The 20,492-nt window shown below is 39.1% G+C and overlaps 1 protein-coding gene across 11 annotated transcripts in view; it reads right to left on the bottom strand.

The window, feature by feature from the left end:
- Window positions 1–3,006: 3,006 nt before the first annotated feature.
- Window positions 3,007–20,492, bottom strand: part of APAF1 (apoptotic peptidase activating factor 1) — a 92,394-nt gene continuing 74,908 nt past the window's right edge. For 6 of the 11 annotated variants that reach the window (XM_049694281.1, XM_049694286.1, XM_049694285.1 and 3 more), the window contains 5 exons: window positions 15,079–15,198; window positions 14,640–14,765; window positions 12,889–13,014; window positions 10,242–10,388; window positions 3,007–3,336 (listed from right to left, as the gene is read on the bottom strand). In XM_049694281.1, the coding sequence (XP_049550238.1) occupies window positions 3,031–3,336; window positions 10,242–10,388; window positions 12,889–13,014; window positions 14,640–14,765; window positions 15,079–15,198 (825 nt within the window). In that variant the 3' untranslated portion in view covers window positions 3,007–3,030. Of the gene's footprint in view, window positions 3,337–3,482; window positions 5,946–10,241; window positions 10,389–11,616; window positions 12,105–12,888; window positions 13,015–14,639; window positions 14,766–15,078; window positions 15,199–20,492 lie in introns of those variants that run through there. The other 5 variants (XM_004269502.4, XM_049694284.1, XM_049694283.1 and 2 more) reach the window with 5 other exon arrangements.

The following is a 20,492-nucleotide window of genomic DNA, read 5'->3' as shown; positions in this document are numbered from 1 at the left end:
AATAATGTGTGGAAAGTGCCCAGCATGGGGCCTGACACATAAAAGGCCCTTAAAAAAATAGTAGCTCCTTCTTCCTTCCTCCTAAAAAGGATTTTTTATGTCTCAGAAAGTTGACAGAGTGCAGCAAATAAATCAGAAATGAGAAACACAGATCTCCAAAATCTTCCCCAGCTGCTGAAACTCACACCTTGACCCCTAGTCTGGGGTTCATTGGCCACGTTTCCAAGAGGATTCCACTTCCAACCGAAACACTCAACACATAGCCCAGTGGGTGTTTCCATAAAGAAAAGAAAATCGGATTTGGATTCTGGCCCTGGCTTTATCAGATTAACTGCCTGGGATGTAGTTCTTCCCCTGTAAGCTAGGACTGCATAGTCTGCAAACGCATCAGCTACTGTGAAGATAAAATAAGGGCTGGGGAGGGGAGGAAGATTTGAATCTGATGAATGTGAAAGTCTGCTCCAACTCCTCAGAGCAGCCACCTTGGTACTAAGCTGGAGTCTTCATTCACTGCTGGATGTTTCCCAGCTGATCAGTTGCTCAGAACCACCAAACCCAAACTCAGGCCCAGAATGCTCTCTCTAGACACTTACTCTAGCCCTGGTGATGAGAAATTACAGAGGCAGATTTTTCTTTTACTTCCACGTGATAAGCAGTTCTGAGGGCCTGACCTGATAAATGAAGTTACAATGAACACCAGCGACTCATTTTCCTGAATCATAACTGTAACGAAAATGTCCCAAGTTTTGGTCTGCTCACAATGCCATCTGACTCAGCAGTAAGTCCCTGTTGATGCCAAATGACTTCAAAGGCCTGGTCTCTGTTGAGTCCCATGTTTGATGCAAATTCTTCTGCCCCTGCCATGTGAATATATACAACTACACAACAATTCTTCTAGCGTTAAACTCATAGCCCCACAGCAAATGATTTTCTAATTTAGATGTTTTAATAGCTGTGTGGTATATCCATAGTCTTAAGGATAGAGGTTATGAGCAAGGAAATCCATTCAAGTGCTCTTAAGAGACTAAGAGTTATTAGAAAATCATTTTCTCCTTCTCTAAAGGTCGGTAAGTAAATTATAATAACAACACAAAACATATGTTGAATAATAGACTGCCATACTTGCCAACTTAAACACTCCAGGGATATGTTTATTCATTTCATATAATTTGGAAGCAGATCTTTTTTTATCCAAGTAAAGTTTTACTTTCCCCTAACGATGCTTCACAGCAAAATGCCAAACTAAAATGGGAAGATAAAGAAAATGCTGGTAATGTGCTACATCTTAATTTGACAGCCTCGTGACATCCTAGTGCAGAGGGAGAACACAGAATGCACTATGGGCATGTGGGCATACAGGAATTCCAATCATTCAGCAAAGATTTATTGAGGCTCCAACTGGAGCCAGGCTTCCGTTGGACTCTGGTACAAAACACCTAAGAGACCTGGCTTTCATTGAGCTTACAGTCTAATGCGGGACTCCATTAAATAAATGATACAGGTCAAAAAAACCACAACAGAGAAAAGAGGGGGCTACAAGAGGGCAGGGAAGCCTTCAGTAGAAGGATCATCTCAAGGAAAAAGATAAGAAGGAATCAGGAAAAAGAATTAGGTGGGGGAGGGCAGTATAGAAGAGAGAACCGCACATACAACGCCACAGAAGCAAGAGAGCACAAGCAGGTCCAGGATTTTAAAGACGACTGACATGATAAGCACTTTGGAAAGATCACGCAGAGGCATGACTGCTGGGAGAGAGAGTGATCGGTGAACTGTTGCCACGCAAGAGGATGGGATCCAAATAACACCAAGGAATGTGCAGTGAGCACTTTCTTGGTCCAAGCACTGAGATAAGTAAGCACTCTGTGAGCATTATCTTATTAAATCCTTACAACAATGCTGAGAGGGAGGAACCCCTACAGATAAGACAACTGCTGATATTTTCTGGGTTTCTTATTATCTCTTGTCCCCAATTTCCCCCAACAACTAAAATGTGTGTGTTTATTGCCTTGGCTGCTGCTGAAAACAGTGCTAGGCGTAGTAGATATTCAAGACATAGAGGATAGACAGGTGGCTGCACGAATAAACCAATAAAGGAATTTTGCCCAAGAGCACACAGAGTGAAGGACCCCACACCCGTTGCACTTACCACACTAAGCTGCAACTGTTAGTCCTTGCTGGTTCTTCTCAGTGTCCTGTGCCGGTCCCTCAGCTCACCAACCTCCAGACTGCCCTGGGCTCAGTCTGGGGTCTCCTGTCTTGTCTATCTACACCCATTTTGTTGCATCTGGTCCTGTGGTTTTTAAATACCATTAATTCACTGATGACTCTCAGATTTTTATCTCCATCACAGACTTTTCCTATAAAAGAACCTTCTACTCAACAGCCTCAGGTGTCTTCCTAACACCTACCTCAAACTTACTTTGTCCTAAACCCTGCTCCTTTTACATAGTCTTCTCATCTCAGCTAACAGCAACTCTATTCTCCCAGTTGTTCAAGCCGGAGGCCAAAACCTTGGTATCATTCTTGACTTGTCCCTCTCACAACCTGTATCCGATCCATTAGCAACTCTTATTAACTCTTACCGTCAAAGTATACCCAGAATCCAACTTGTCACAGCCTCTCCTGCCGCCACCCCAGTCTAGCCGCCTTCATTTTGCCCAGATTATTGTAAAAGCTTCTCATTGGTCTCCCTGCTTCCCTCCTCACCTGTTCTCCTTTCAGCTGATCCTCAACTGGTTCCCACCGCCAAAGTGATCAAGTTACAGCTTACGTCAGATCTCCCCACTGCTCACACTCCTGCGCTAGCTACTATCTCAGGGTAGACATCCTCGCCATGGCCTGGGAGACCCTCCACAGAGCTGGCTACACCTCCTACTAAGCTCCCCTCGCTCAGTCTTCTCCAGCCACACCAGCCTCCATGCTGGTTCTGGAACAGACCAACCCGTCCCACTTTCCAGTCTTTGCACTTGCTGTACCCTTGCTTGGGGACTCTCTCCAGATACTTGCCTGACTCACTCCCTCCCTCACCTTTCAGGTCTGAACTCGAGTGTCACCTTCCAAACAAGCAGCTCCCTCTAGAACCGTAGCCCTCCTCCTCTCCTCACTTACATACCAACTAATCACTATAAATTTGACTGACTGACTTTTTTTCTGTCTCTCCCTAGCCCCCAACTGCAGGAGGGCAAGGACTTTGTTTTGCTCACTGCTATATCCCCAATACCTACAAAAATGCCAGGCAGTTCTCAACAAATATGTACTGAACGAAAAAATGAATAAATGAATTCTCTTCTTTACAGGATCTTCTCCATGCCAGCCACACCAGGCATCAGAGACAAACTGAGGAAAAAGAAAATTTTGATAGAATTAAATTACAGATAGCTGACAAAGCATGGATAGAAGTTGATGGCTTTAATTTGAAGACTCTTTCACATTCGTTTTCTGATCAACAAAGGACAAGGAAGGAGTCTGAAACAATCTGAAAATGTTTTTCAAAAATATTTTAGAAATTTTATTTTTATAAAATGTTTTAAATTCGTGTATTAAAATGTATACCAACACACACCAAAAAATTATGTAAGCTGTATCATAAATACAAAACTAACAGTTTTCAAAACATACAAGACACATCCAATGTAAAAAAAAATCTTATATATACAAAATGCAATGTATTTCCAATACAAAAAAAATATGCTCAACCAAAAGTACAAAACAAAACCCTCCCCTTGACTGGCCACTTAAGCTGCTATGAAAGGCTTTTCTTCTTCCTTATGTTACCTGGTCTTTCTTCTCATTTTTCTTTTTAATTTATTTGTAAGATAAGAGCCAATCAAGGTGTTTTAAAAGCTGATGTTTGTTGTTATACTTTTACAGTCAAGTGACTTTTAATTCCAAAAGTTAATACTTTATACTCTGAGCTATAAATGAGTTCCTAAACATTGTATGCAAATCAAATTATGATTTGGGTACTCTAAGCAGAACATATCATTTACAGAAATTTCTTTTTATAAAATTAAGACTTTCATGTCACATTTGCTTATATCACAGTAAGCCCCTAAATTAATTCCTCAACCCACCATAAAACAAAAAAACAAAAAAACCTCCTTAACAATGTAAAATATTTTATTCACTCTCTGTATGGTTCCCTCAAATGCTAAATAGGAACATCTAATCTAAAATACATCTGGAGGGGTCTGTTCCCTCCCTACCTACCCCACATCTACTAATATGCACCAACAATAGAAACTGGCTCAGTGTTTACCTACTGTTAATGCTAATACTCATCTGATTTAGTTGTTGTTGCAGCAACAAAAAATTTTGAATTTTGGTTGTTTTTTTTATGTAAGAACCACATCTATTACTAATTTATCACCATTTCCCTTAACAATATATTTCAGGGAAAATGTTTAGATTTAAGCTACAATTAAAGTTCCTAATCAGGAAATCAAAAAAGCTAGTTACTGATGCTGATATGCTTTTTCCCTATCAAAACTATCTTTCCTGATTAAACTTGGAGGGAGGGAAGGAGAGAAGGAGGGTGAGAAGGAGAAGGAAAACAGACTGGCTGGAAGGTTAAAGGTGACATCTTGCAGTCACAATGACTCTTCCAGTACTGTGTAGAAAACCACAGAGAATTCTGTTGAAATTCACTAAGAGAAAAGCACTAGCAATGCCGTTCATCTAAAAGTAAATGGAATTAGAAGAAATTTTTTTTTTTTTGCGGTACGCGGGCCTCTCACTGCTGTGGCCTCTCCCGTTGCGGAGCACAGGCTCCAGATGCGCAGGCTCAGTGGCCATGGCTCACGGGCCCAGCCGCTCCGCGGCATGTAGGATCTTCCCAGACCGGAGCATGAACCCATGTCCCCTGCATCGGCAGGCGGACTCTCAACCACTGCGCCACCAGGGAAGCCCAGAAAATTATTTTTTACTATTTTCTATATCTTGGAAAAATTCTGTTGTTAAAAATTATGATTAAAATTGGCTCCTCGCCAATTATTCAGATTTACTAACATTTAACTGTGGAGCAATTACTTTAAAAAAAGAGAGAAAAGTGAGGATTAAGAAAGGTTAAGTTCAGTCAAGTAGGAAGTCTGGTATGTAAAAAACCAGAGAAAGCAGGAGAGTGCCCAGTTCAGAGACTGACTGCTAGAGTCCAGGTCCAGCCCAGGGCTGCCATCAGCTAATGAGAAAAGGTAGACCAACAAAATCTACTCACTCCAACACACGTAACTTTTGCTTCACAGAGAGTACTTTTGAAAACTAAGACTCACTTATCAAGTGAATTAAAGGAAATTTTGCAAACTGTGCACGTAGACACAATATTTTTAAAGCAAGTTTAAGGGGTGCACGTAAGTTCTGAGATTATATTTGTGAGAACTATACCCCCTTGGGGTAAATGTGGTTCAGAAATCAAGCCACTACTACCCTGAGGCACAGCCTGCATAATATTATTAAAATATATATTTCCTTCAAATTATTCTCATTAATTATGTCAACCAATTTGAATGCATCAAGGGAGAATTTTACCAGTGGTATAACAAGGTACATATTTACATTTTCATTTGTATCTTAAGGACAAACTGTTAAAAATGATGATGATGATGATGAAAAGTAAGATTAAAGGTGTGTTCATTTGGGAAAAGCTACATTAATAGTATTCATCCAACCACAAACACTTTCGTAATGAATGCAATACTGCAAAACAATTCACAGCTTTATAAAAAGTTGAAATACAGTTTCATTAGGATTTTTTTTCCAATTCAAAATTAAAAGAGTTCAACTTACATCGCTGCTTAACTATTTTACTCTAAAATCTTTAAAATATATAAAATACCAAGATTATCAACAGTCACATATGTTTTGAAGTCAGGGGACACATGTATTTTCTTAAGATTGGTTCCATTTGTGTAGAAGGTCTGTGAGGATTCCCCAGTGACAACATTCCACCACTGTTCAGAGAAAAATAAAATTCTTATTAGGTTGGCAATTATAGTGTGAGACAATCTGCAGTGCCAGCTGGATCCTTCACCCCATCACCTCCCCACTCCCAAACTAAAGCAAACACCAGGAAGGATGTCTAAGGTTTAATGCTGAATACAGTATTATCAACCCAGTCCACCATTCCTGATTAACCCTGGTGACTGCCTCACAGCTACCCTACACCTAAACCCACTGTAAGGCATGCTGGAGAAACATGCAGCCTACTCAGAGCTGCAGACAGAAGGCTACACAAAGCCCATTATGGCCATGGCTGGACTGAATTCTCCTGTCTGCATATCCTTCTCAGTGGAATGGAAAGAATGACCCTCTCTTCTCTAAAAATGCCCCTTTGCAGAAATGGACAGGAATTTTGGCAGATATCAAGACTACTGATAATACGGGCTGCAGGATAGAATGTTCTCTCTACTGAATCTTCCCTTTCACCAGGAGTGATTCAAGAGCCCATGACCAAGTTTTTTATTTAAAAGTCTATACATTTATTTACTAAATAAATACTGAACATCTCAAATGTAGCAGGTGCTCTGGCCAAGTCCTTCCTTTCTCTTCCCAATTACTGAATTCACTAAGATTATAACAATATTTATATTCCTTTACTAAATGGAGATCATGAAGCTTACCTACATATCTCACAACTAAGATGAAGGCAAAAGAGACCACGTATATGAACACCTTTTCAAAAGGCCTCAGGTACATCAAGATTCTGAGTATTATGAATGCAATGATCACTTCTGTGTCCGTGGCAATGCCTAGCATTCCGCCTTGCTCGTGTGACTGGGTCAACTATTCATTAGTTATTAGTTATATTAATATTAGTTATTAGTAATGGTAACTGGTAAAAGTATACCTTGTGGACTTAAGTAAACCTCAATGAAGCAACATGTACTAACTTGAAATTTTCCAGGACTAACAATTTTGCTTTATAAAATAGCAGTGTAATCAAGACTGTAGAGGAGAGTCGCTAGAGGCAAATCGTAGAGGTAGTGAGGCCCTTAGAGATCACCTAGTCCAACTGCCTCACTTAACAAGTAAGGAAACCAGGGTTGAGAGAGAAGAAAGGCCTTGTCACTGTGGACAACACCACTAGCAGGTGGCAGAGATGGAAGAGTTATCCAGCTTCCAAACCAAGTGCACCCACTGCCTTTCCCTCTATTAAAACAGACCACTCGACTTGGAAACACTACCCCAGCCACTAATGTGAATATGGACTAAAAGACAATGATATTAAATAGGACTTATGCAGGGGACTTCTGGGCAGTGAAACTACTCCGATTAATACTACAATGGTGGACACGTGTTGTTATACATTTGTCAAAATTCACAGACTGTACAACACCAAGAGTGAACCCTAATAGAAATTATGGATTTTGGGTGATAATGACATGTCAATGAACATTCATCAGCTGTAACAAATGTACCCTCTGGTGGGGGATGTTGACAGTGGGGGAAGCTTGCACGTGGGGAAGGGGTGGGTATATGGGAACTCTGTACTTTCCATTCAGTTTTGCTGAGAAACTAAATCTGCTTTAAGGAATAAAGTAAATTTAAAAAAAATAGCAGGGATATTTTTGGAAGGAGGGATAAATTGGGAATTTGGGATTAACAGATACAAACTACTATATATAAAATAGATAAACAACAAGGACCTATTGTATAGCCCAGGGAACTATATTCAACATCTTGTAATAACCTATAATGGAAAAGAATCTGAAAAAGAATATATATATAATATATATATATTATATTGTAATATATATATTATATATATATATATAATATATATATGAGTCACTTTGCTGTACAACTGAAACACTGTAAATCAACTATACTTCAATTTTTAAAAGATAGCTAACATTTACTCAGGGTACACTATGTGCCACCATGTATAATTATTTTACTTGTATTAACTCCTTTAACCCTCCCAACCCTATGAGGTAGGTGTTATTATTACACCCATTTTACAGATGAGAAAGTAGAGACTAAATCACCTTGTGCAAGATCACAAAGCTACTGAGTGGCAGATCCAGGCTTTGAATTCAGGTAGTCTGCCCCAAGTCTCACACTCCTGACCTTTATATTCTGTTGCCTCTATGTAATGGAAAACCTGAATTTATCATCATGTATTTCATATTTCAAATCAGCCTTTCTCCTCATGAGTATGAATTAATGTGGATTTCTTGTCATTCTAACAGTATGTACTCTGTGGCATAACACAAGTAAATTACATTTTTTTTTACTTATAAATAGGAATAATTTTGAAAGTTAAGAGCTTTTTAGCTACTGGATACCTACTTTATCTTACTGACATTCAATTCATACAGCTTGGATTATAAAGTAAACAGACTCAAAAGGCTTATTTTCTTGGACATTACAGCAGCTGTTCCTTTTTACTTTTAATTTGCTCTGTGCTCTTAGATAGTCTCATGAACATGCTGGGTAGATGCAGGCTGGGCTATATCACAACCAGTTTAACCATGCTAGTAATCAAACCAAAAGGAAGAACAGCCTGATTGCCACTGAAATATACAGACTAAATATATAGGCTATAGGCTCTTTCACCCTGAAGACATAACTTCAACATCGATTCTGCTGTTTATTTCAAGGTTCTCCAGGAACTCTGGAAATCTAGTCACTGATCTCTATCATATCTTGTAAGCCAGACTCACAATTATGTGATACCCTTCTATGGTGCCCAGAGCATCAAAAGACATGGTCTCTAGAAGCTCAGTGTCAAAGCTGAGCAGTTAAGTTTTTCAGCAGTTAATACGGCTGAAGACTCCCAGCTTCCAACACAAAGACAGCAATGTCGCTCCTCTAAGAATCATCCTCAGAACAGACTAAGAGTGCAGTTTATCTCTACACTAAAGGAGGACAAGTGGTGATAGTCTCACAATCCCCTAATAACTAAATAAAGGTGTACTTTATTTAGGTACAGGTTAATGCAACATCTTGTAAGCAGCATTGTATTTTCAATGTAAACTTGTAAAGGAATCATAACATACATCCTCTCATAGAGCTAAAAACTGCCCTCTGATTTATCTTTTTTATAAGCTAGATTTTTACATTAAATAAAATTGCATCTACATAGGTCCCATATAACCAAAAACTTCAATTCAGTCATTCAAATATTTTTGAACATCTATACTATATGAGACAATTAATCAGAATCATCTCCTACAGTTGAATGTTTTCAGTAAGAAAAAACAGTATCGTTAAGATCTAATTCATTAGGGTCTAATTCATAAGGGATCTATTTTAAGTGATCAGTACAATACACAATATCATCTTCAACCCCTTTTACAAGTAAATCACTACTCAAGACTCAGCTCAAGCATTCCCCTCCAATGGAAGCCTCTGCTAACTCCCAAAGGTAGAACTGTCCTCTCCTTTGTGCCTCTACTATCCTTATGCAAATGTGTCCCAGAACCCCTCTTACACTTAGAGACTTTATTTATTTACTGTCTGCTTCCTCCAAAGACTGTCAACCACCTGGGCAAGAACCAAGTCTTAAACATTGTGCCATGTAGCAGTGCCAGCACACAGTGGGCACTTAATACATTCTTAGTGAGTGGATGGATAAAAAGATTGCAAGCACCAAAAAATGACCCTGAGGCACCACAACACGCTCAACTGTGGCCTCAGTATTTGCTAATAATAAGTTTGTATAAGGCAATCTACTAAGTAATTGTAGGAAATTCACAACCTCTGTGAACATCAGTTTCCTCACCTACAAACCAAGAATGATAAAATTTAAGCCTCGCAAAGCTGGCTAATAAGATGATGTAAGTAAAGCATTTTGTAAACTATAAAGCAACATGCTGCCGCTGCTATTTTTATTATTATTACTACCACGACTACCACTACCATTACCACTAATACTTAAGAAAGGAAATTTCACAAATAAATTTTTTTAAAGACTCAACCAACACAGCTCACAATTAGTGAAGTAGAAAATCAAATTAAGTTAAACACCCCACTTTCTAGTCATTCTGATCGCCTAAGACTTTGTTTGGGGCAGGATGAGAGCTCTGGACTCAGAACATCCCTAACACTGTCATCAAAACTTCCAAGAGATCTGAAGAATGCAGCCTTGCAGATCTCAGTTTCGTCACTCAGAACGGGATAACAGTAATCACCCTTCCTCTCTGATGGGTTGTACGAGGCCCAACTGAGACACAGGAAGTGAAAATAATTTGGAAAGTAGGATACAGGCTGTTCTTTTCTTTCAGTCTTTGAGAAACCCTTACCTTAAGATATCCTCCAGCAGAAACAAGCATTTTGCTATCTGGAGAAAAGCAAAGGTCAGTCACCCAGCCTCCGTGAGTAGCAGCTCCTTCTTCTACTGAAATCGGAGCAAACAAATGAAGAAGCTCACCATTTGAGACATTCCATATCTATAAAAACAATACACAGTTCATTAACAGGGTTACTCAGAAGTTTTATATATCTATCTATCTCATTTGGAACATATTTGGAAATCTTTCTTAAAAATATAATTACGGGCTTCCCTGGTGGCGCAGTGGTTGGGAGTCCGCCTGCCGATGCAGGGGACACGGGTTCGTGCCCCGGTCTGGGAGGATCCCACATGCCGCGGAGCGGCTGGGCCCGTGGGCCATGGCCGCTGGGCCTGCGCGTCCGGAGCCTGTGCTCTGCAGCGGGAGAGGCCACGGCAGTGAGAGGCCCGCACACCGCAAAAAAAAAATAAAATAAAATAAAAAATATAATTACAATTCAGTGATACCTTAGGAATTTTTTTAGATTACATTCCTGTGCAAATTTTTTAAAATTACTAATTATAATTAAAATGCATTACTTACAATATTTATCATTAACTATACTCCAAAAAAATAACTAAATGACTTAGAGTGACTGATTAGAATACTGTGACTCTTTCACTGAATAAAAGGAGTATGGGGCTTCCCTGGTGGCTCACTGGTTAAGAATCCGCCTGCCAATGCAAGGGACAGGGGTTTGAGCCCTGGTCTGGGAAGATCCCACATGCAGTGGAGCAACTAAGCCCGTGCACCACAACTACTGAACCTGCGCTCTAGAGCCTGCAAGCCACAACTACTGAACCTGCGCTCTAGAGCCCGTGAGCCACAACTACTGAGCCTGCGCTCTAGAGCCCGTGAGCCACAACTACTGAGCCTGCGTGCTGCAACTACTGAAGCCCACGCACCTAGAGCCCGTGCCCTGCAATGAGAGGCCGCCGCAATGAGAAGCCTGCACACCTCAATGAAGAGTAGCCCCCGCTCGCCGCAACTAGAGAGAGCCCGCGTGCAGCAACAAAGACCCGACGCAACCAAAAATTTTAAAAATTCAAAAAAAAAAAAGAGTATGATGGGAGAAGCAAGGAATAAACAAAAAAGGCCTAACAAATAAACTACCTCAAAAGAACAAAGAATTCTAGTTCAGGATCTACCACTAAGAATATTGACAGACACTATTCAAACACCTGAAGTATATATATTTTAAACAGTTAAGTCCCAGTAAGGTTTTATATATATATATATATATATATATATATATATATATATATATATATATATATGTATTTTTTTATATTTTATATGTATAAAATAAACAAGCAAGCAAGCATATACACATACATTCACTAAGATTAGTTTACTAAGCTCTTAAAAACAACCCAATTATTTATAGATATTAATATTTTCATTTATTTCCAGTGATACTTAATATATGAGCAGTACTCTAATTTTTCAAAGAAATTATACATCAGAATAAGAAAAACAGAGGCATAAATAGCAAAAGAAAATAATCAAAATCATCATTTGTAAATGTCCCCTGGGAAATCCAAGAGAATCAAATGGAAAAACTGATTATAAAGAATTCAGTAAGACAGCTAGATAGAAGATATATATATAAAAAATTAATAGCTTTCCTATATTTTGAAAAATCAAGAAAAACAGAAAATTTTTTTAATGTACTAAAGAAAATTTTTAAATAACCCTTATTTAAAGAGACAATTTTTACCTTTAGGGGTTTCTGGAAAATGAAACACTGCCTCATAACCAGTAAAAGAGCCCTTTCATCCAGAGGTGAAAACTCAGAGCAAAATGAATGTTCCCAAAGCAGTCCTGCCCCTTCGGCTGGCATGGCATTTATGAGAATGGTATACAGAAGGTTGGTTACTTAGTCCTCAAGCAAGAGAATCTTAATTTTCCTGGAAAGTCTATCTGATAATGCCCCTATTCCTGCATAATGCATACTGTCTCATTCTTCTGCATTATATACCTACCTATTCCTTGAATTTTCATTCCTGCTTCGTAAAAAACGAACAAAATAACATACAAAAAACAAGACTCTCCTGATTATACCAGTTACCAAAGCAGCCACCCCCAATGCCCAAACTTTTTCCATCAACCACCCAATCCTTCTAACACAACCAGAGGCAGACAATCCCACGAGGAAGGCAATAGGCTCCACTCTAAATGTTGACTACCTAATGGATATAGTCCTAAAGAGACCTTTCAGTGCAGGAAACAGCAGAATTGCAATTCATTTATAATCTAGACAACAATTTACAAAAATTATTTTCCTCACATTCTGCCACTAAAAACAATCTTTGGTTCAGGTCCAAGAATTAAGATGAATCATTCTCAAGCTAACAGCACAGAATCAACTGCAAATAACTAGGGCATCTGCCTCCTCACATACATGGGAAATGCTTCACTTTAACTCTAAAATGAATTCTTTTCTGCAGTGAAGTGCAGCTGTGAACACAATGTGCATAAGAAACAGAACAAAGAATGCCTCATCCAACCAGAACCCTGGGGCCTGTGCTTCCCTGTCACATTAACAAAGGCCCCAGATATGGTACAGAGGGCTAGCCAAAGCTGGAGAGCAGTGCTTTCATGTCAGCAAACACCCTACCCTGATTTCTCCGTTGTCATCTCCAGTTGCCAACAGGCTACTGTCCACAGAGAAGGCAGAGCAGCGCACGCAGCCTTTGTGGCCTCTCAATTCATGAAGAGGGGAAAGGAGCTCAAAACTCCAAATCTGGAAGGCAATTCAGATTGTTTAGGAATAGTAAATACACTCGAAATAAGCATCTATAAACCCTGCCTCGAGTGCTAGTTAGCCATAAATTCAATCATATGAAGTTCTAACATTCAACAGTTCATAAACTTTCATGAGAGGCCCAAATGCCAACTAGCAACCTGGTTCATTTTTTAGAGTTTCCCTTTAATTACTCAAGTAAACTTAAGCTCAAGGATCAAAGTCACAGCTTCCTTAACTTTAGACTTAGAAGGAAGAATAGCAAAGCAGTCTATGGAGTACAGCAGGCTTGAGTGGAGTCCTGGCTCCACTATTTACTAGTTCCTTGGCCTAGGACAACCCACATAAGCTTCTCTGGCTTCAATTTCTTCATCTGTATGATGGAGACAATAGCACCTATAGAGTGAAAATTAAATGAGATAATAGAGACTGAAATTCCTAGCAAAGGGCCTAACGTACGGCAAGAGTACTTTAAAGGTTAGTCCCTATACCATCCTACTATCTTAGCAGCCAAAGGCTGTTCTTTTCCTTCCAATATTCTCCCTGGTGGTTCTGTCATCACCATTTAACAAGCTTAAACTGAAAATGTGTTCCAGGCACTGTGAGCAAAGAACTGGTGGTGTAAAGATAACTGGATTCAGTCCCTGTCCTTGAAAAGTTTCTAGTTTAATCATAAATGTTTGAGCCAACAGTGGTATGAAGTAAATTAACATGAGTAATATGTCATAGGAACACTGAGGGTGGAGCAGCTAATCCTGCCTGAGGGCCAGGAAAGGGTTCACTGAAGGACTGACCTTAAATCTAGGTCTAGAAGAATGAGTCATAATGCTTCCAGGTAAAAAAGGATACAAGGTTGTATCAAGTGAAAGTTAACAGTGCACACAAAAAGATGGAAGTAGTAGTCTGGCACAGAGGGAACAATGTAGCAGAAAGAGGTGGTGATGGGCTAAGGAGTTGAGCTTATAAACCATCAGGTCACAGAAGAGTTTCAACAGGGAACTCGGGCAGCAGTAGGGAAGATAAACCGGAGGAAGTACAGACCAGTGGCAGGTCCACCAATAAAAAAGGAGAGCCTGCTCTTCAGGGTGGGGACAAGGAAGAGAACAAGGATCCAGGAGACACTGAGGCGTAATCAATAGCGCACAAAAGACAGGAGAGTCCCAGGCAACTCCAGTGTTCACAGTTTGGAAAGACGGGTAGATAATGATGCCATTAACAAAGATGGAGAAAAAAGAAGAGAATGGAGAATGGAGTATTCAATGTCCCCAACCAGGCAGCATCATTTCACTGGAATGTGATTTTTAAAAGCATCGATTTACATCAATTACAAAAAAATTTACTGTGGGTGTACAATTAAATGTAAATCTCTTTCAATGCTTTTTATTGCCTAAAATATTCAGTAGACATTGCCTTTGATTACTAACAGACAAAAGTTATCAGTAAGGGAGAAATCAAAAATCCTCAATGTCATTCACTTAATCTATTTGACACAAACTAAATGTCAATGGGCATCCTCCAAAAATTCACAAAATGAGACAGACATGTGGACAGAAACTTATTATTCTGTTTTACACATTAGTTGGACTCATAATACATAACAAATAACTTTCAACCGATTGGCCTACCTTTGCAGTCTTGTCAGCAGAGGTAGAAGAATACTTGGTTGCATCAGGAGAAATATCACAAGAAAGAACTGTATCCTGATGACAGACAAAGTCTTTTTCTATTCTTCCAGTAATAATATTCCATACCTTCAAGGAAAAACTCAGAAGTTGACAATTAAGAACATTTTGTCTTACTGAGCATAAACAGCCAGAAGACATCCTATAAACCAAGAGCTTTAGCACATTGGTTGTTCTGACCTCTTTAAGTGCCTTTTAGTACAAATGCTCATAAACACACAGCAGATGGATGACTGCAGTAGACAGAAAACAGGCATTTCTATTTTAGAAATTTAAAAATTTAAGTATTTACATATCAGCCACCTGCTTTTGGCTGTCATGATATAATCAATGCGATCAATATTAGAATATTTTTTTAAAAGAAATGTGTGCTTCAAATTACCTTCACTGTTCCATCAAACGACCAGGAAAGCAGTCTTGAATTTTTCAAGAGTCTAAAGTCTTTCACAGTTTCCTGATGGGCTTGCAGAAAGACATATTCCTCTGATTGCCAATTCCATACCTGAATATCAGAGAAATAAGTCTGCTATAACCCTTTCCCCATAATATCCCATTAGAGAGGTGGAGGTGTATCACTCGCTTGTCTAAAGTCTTTCATCCTCATTGCACTTCAGTAAAATAAAGAAGAAAACCAAGTAAGAATACGGTATTCCCATTTTACAGACAGAGAAGAGAAAAGCTGGGGTTAATTAACTTGACTATGGGCAAAATAAAATATTTTTCCTCCTAAATAAAGTCTGTTTTCTTCAGTTGCTTGGAGAGCAGTTAATTATACCAGAAGATAGAGAAAAGTCACAATATGTTCATGAGCTCACCATCTGATTAAATTTTCCAAAGAAAATTATCCCAATTACATATTCACAGATTCCTAAACTTCACAAGTTAGGCCAAGTGTCCAGATTCTGGCTCCACTGAAGCTACTGAATCCTACTGGCCCTATTGCCTGGGAAGGTCAGTTGACCAGAGCAGCTTCAAACCAGGTCGTGGAATTTCTGAGCTTCAGAGATCTTACCTAGCCCCTGATGCAATCCTCAAAATGACAAAAGTGATATAGTACATTATGTTTCACATGGCACTCCAGGAAGAACTCCTCAGATACAAGAGAAAGAGAAGAGATTGCAATGTTGGAGACAATGCGTTCAAAGTAGGCTTGAGAAATGAGCTGGAACTATGCTTCACAAACTGAGAAGGGCACTTCAAACAAAGAGAATGAATGCTAGAGTTAAAGCACAGGAGCAGGAAAATGTGGAAAGATTACAGGTACCTGTTCATAGTTCAATCTGACTGGAACAGGATACATAGAAGGAACAGTTGGGAAAAAAGTTGAGAAAGATATTCAAGGAAACAGCCCAGAGAGCCTGAAGCTAGACTTCTGAGCTGTGGGCAATCAGGGAGTCTCCCACAGAATTTTCTTCTATTTTTTAATATTAGGAATAAAAAGATAATGAAAAAGCAGCCACCATCTCAGGTATGCACATTAGTAATATTCTGGGTCTCCTTTTTGACTGGTGAAGGTTAAACAGTAGAAATGCCTTTAAGGCTTTTCTTACTGGGCTTAGGCAAAATTGTAAAAGAAATTCACCTCTCTTACCCCCTTTCTTTACTCCTCTGTCCTCCACATTTAGCAATCACCCTCCCAGCCCCACCGAGCCCTGGCTCTCAGATATCTCCATCTTTTCTGTCTGAGTGTTCGTTCACAGAAGCAGGGTATCTTGTATGAGAGCAAGGGACCTTAGAAGAGGAGCTGGAAGTGAGAGTAGTTCTAAAGACGATGAAATGGGAATTTCAGTACTTTAAGAGCACAATAAGATATGCTGAGGTAGGGGGAAGAAACAGAAGCTTTCTGGCTCCCCAAATCGTATCAGGAAAAATGGCATCCTGTGTGACTAAACATAGAATACCCTGGACCACTACCACTAGGAAACTTCTGGCTCCCTCCTCCTACTGTCTGGGCTTTACTGGACTAGAGGATCAGTGGCTGTTACTAACAGCTCTTCCAGGTTGGCTGGCACTGCCATTCCCAGCTGTGTCTGATTCAATGCTCACTCCTGACTGAGGTTCTTACTGCTACCCTCCACACATCAAGAAGTCAGAGAGCCTTCCTGAGCAGATATAACAAAGAATTTGACAATCACTGAGGGGAAATGAAGACTAGCCTTAGCAGCTTTTGTTGCAGATGCTTTCTGATAAGGCAATGATGACAAGGATACCTTTTTTGTTGACCTCAAACATACTGTGCTAGTTGAATCACCTTATATAATAGCTAAACTTCCACCAGCATTATCAGTCACATGTATAAAGGTTAAGTTTGGGTATGTCTCTACAATTAGCTATAATTTTTGCAATGTATGCACACTGGAATTTTTTCAGCTATATAAATTTAAATTTTAAAAAATGCTAAAGAATCTTTTTATACTTGTAAGAATCAATATATTCTCATTCATTGGCTCAGGTAAACACAGCTACTACTTGGGCTTTATTTACATCAAGGTAAAAGATCAAAAACTACCAAAACAGGGCTTCCCTGGTGGCGCAGTGGTTGAGAATCTGCCTGCCAATGCAGGGGACACGGGTTCAAGCCCTGGTCTGGGAAGATCCCACATGCCATGGAGCAACTAAGCCCGTGAGTCACAACTACTGAGCCTGCGCGTCTGGAGCCTGTGCTCCACAACAAGAGAGGCCGCGACAGTGAGAGGGCCGCACACCGTTATGAAGAGTGGCCCCCGCTTGCACAACTAAAGAAAGCCCTCGCACAGAAACGAAGACCCAACACAGCCAAAAATAAATAAATTTTTTAAGAAAAACTACCAAAACAGACCTCAACTTTCACAATTCTAGGTGCTATAATCAAGAGAGCTGATTCTTCAAATTTTGGCAATAACTTTAATTGAGCTTGACAAAGATTTACCAAACCCCAACTACATTCCAGGCACTGGGGATACAAAGATGATTAAAATAAACCTCCAAAATGGCAACTATGTAAGGGGTTTTCAGATTTGTTAATTAACTTGATTGTGGTAATTATTTCACAATGTGTACATATATCAAATCATCACATTATGTGTCTTAAACATAATACAATTTTGCCAATTATACCTCAGTAAAGCTGCAGGGAAAAAAAAAAAAACCTCCAATTAATTATTTATTAAAACATTAAAAAACTATAAAACAAAAACCCAACCAGTCAATTCTTGGAAATACCTACCAAGATTTTTGTTGCATGAATGTACATGCATTAAAACATTTTAAATGTAAAAAGTATTCTGAGTAGAGCAGAAAAAGAGGATGAAACACAGCTCATTTCTACAAATAATCTAACTTGGATCCTAAAAATATTCCTAGAAATTATTTCTCCCTCTGGCTGAGAATATCTGATCTTCAAGGAGGTCATAAAACCTGTGAATTTAGCTGTTGACAGAAAGACTATACTGTATACAATGTCTCAGCAGAATTTCATCAGATGTAGCTTAGTTTTACACATTTCAAAGCCATCTAGAGAGGAAGAAAGGTGAATATTACACTGAGTTTCAGAGCTAATACACTAGTACCATGGGAGCCTATAATAAGTAAGTTTCTGTACTAAAGGCAAATTTCATTCCAATCATATAGGACTCATAGAGACATAACATAAAAAGATTTTTTCCAAAACAGTTTTTAACAGTGTAGTTAAACATTGCCACTGTAGGAAATATATACATATGTATAAAATAAGAGAATACATACTAACTCCTGTTTGAACATACGCATTTATCTCCTTCTCCTTCACTTCTAAAACCCCACTAAAATGACAAAGTCAAGAATGAGAAAGAAGGTAACAACAAAACATTGGAGACTGTATCGCAGGAGAATGGTAACCAAGAAAACCGAATCTTAAAAGCATTAGAAAGACAAAAGCAACAAAACTGACACTACAGAACTCCCAAAATGCTCAGAAACTGAGGGCACAAAGTACATCCAGAGGTGGGAATGAGGGTGGGGCTAAAAAAAGATGTATCAGGAGTTGTGGGAAGATGGCAGTGATGCAGGCATCTCCTTGAAGCCTCCATAAGAGTAGCAAAGCAACTAAAATAGCAAATCCAAAAATGCACAGACAATATCAACAAGACTAATATCAACAAGACTTAATATCAACATGTTAAGTGACACAGTATCCCCCAAAACCACAAGATACAAGTAAGTGGGGACAAACTGAGAGCTGCAAGACTTGCACAGTAACAGCATCTGTATGGTAGAAGCAGAGGGAAGCATAATGAGTCTGACAAACCTAAAAACAGGAGAATCTCAAAAGAGCCAAGCACCATCCACTGAAAAGTGCAAAGGACCAACAGGGAACAGCAGCAGAAACTGAGTGCAAGACTGACTGTACTGTGTGGCACAGTCTGGAAGGGCTAAAGCAGTCTAGACCCTATGAACTCTCAAAAATAACCAGGACAATCCTACAATGAGGAGAAACTGTTGGGAATAGAATCTAAAGTAAGAAAAACAAGGATGATGGCAGCAAAGGAAAGGGAAGGTCTCCATAAAAATGAGGGAAGGGGATAGAACAAAGGGATCTCATCAGAACAATGCCATTATTTTTAACACTTCATGAAAACAACAGAACATGGAACTGCAGAGCTGTGAAGAAAGAAATGTTGTCCTTCCCAATCCCTTCAAAAAGTTCAGGAAAACTAATTTCCTGTAAAAAGAAAAGAATCACTATTGAATCCCAAACAATGTTATTATGAGAAAAAAAAAGAATAAAGTGCTGAATAATACTGCTGAAACAAACCAGAAAGAAGAATCTCTGGATTAAAGGACACCAGCACAACTGAGGGTAGGATAGCAATTTTGAGAACAGGGGGATCAGTGAAGGTTTACACACTAAACGCTGAGACATTATACGATCCACACCCCCCTTCCCGCTCTCTTCTCCCACTTAGCTCTAAGAACCTATCTGCCAGGTTTATAACCTCCAGGAGAAGACCAGAGATTCCTCTCTAGGAATCTGACAAGACCAAGACAAAGACCTAAAGACACTGACAACAGAGTTTCCCCATCCAGATCACCTTTCAGAGGAGGTCTCAGTCAATACACAGAGCTCCCAGTCAGCCTTTTAGTATCCATCTCTGGGTAATGAATGATCACCACACAGCTGAGGAAGGCCTTTAAAATAAGAGGCCAAAACATCCAAATAGAAAAAAATTGGAGGGAAGAGCAACTATGCAGGAAAATGAGATTTTGAGGGAAAAAATACATGTAATATATATGACAAAATTTATACATTATTTATATACCCATCTATCCTCAGAGAAGATATTTCATCTACAAAACAAGAACACATGCTCTACAGAAAAATTAAACAAACAATAGAAAGGACTCTCCAGCATTAAAAATATAATGGTAGAAATGAAAAACTCAATGAAAGGGTTGGAAGATAAAGCTGAGGAAAACTCCCAGAAAATAGAGTATGGTACAGAAAGATGAAACATAGAAAAAAAAAACTAGATGATCAGTCCAGGAGATCCAATATCTGAATAAGGGATGTTACCAGAAAAAGGAAGCATATGGGGAGTGTGGGGGGTGGGAGTGAATCAAAGAAATAATTCAAGTAAATTTCTATGAATTGAAAAAAAGTTTCCAAACTGAGAAGGGATAGTGCAAGTCAAAAACAATGGATGAAACAAACACACAAAGGCACATCATCATGAAATTTCAAAATTCTGGGGACAAAGAAAAGATCCTAAAATCTTCCAGAGAGAAAGATTAGGAATCAAAATGGCTTCAGACTTCTCAACATGAGCTTTGAAACTTGGA

The sequence above is a fragment of the Orcinus orca genome, chromosome 11, assembly GCF_937001465.1.
Source record: "Orcinus orca chromosome 11, mOrcOrc1.1, whole genome shotgun sequence".
In the NCBI taxonomy this organism is placed as follows: domain Eukaryota; kingdom Metazoa; phylum Chordata; class Mammalia; order Artiodactyla; family Delphinidae; genus Orcinus; species Orcinus orca.
This window is presented reverse-complemented; position numbering and strand designations above follow the sequence as displayed.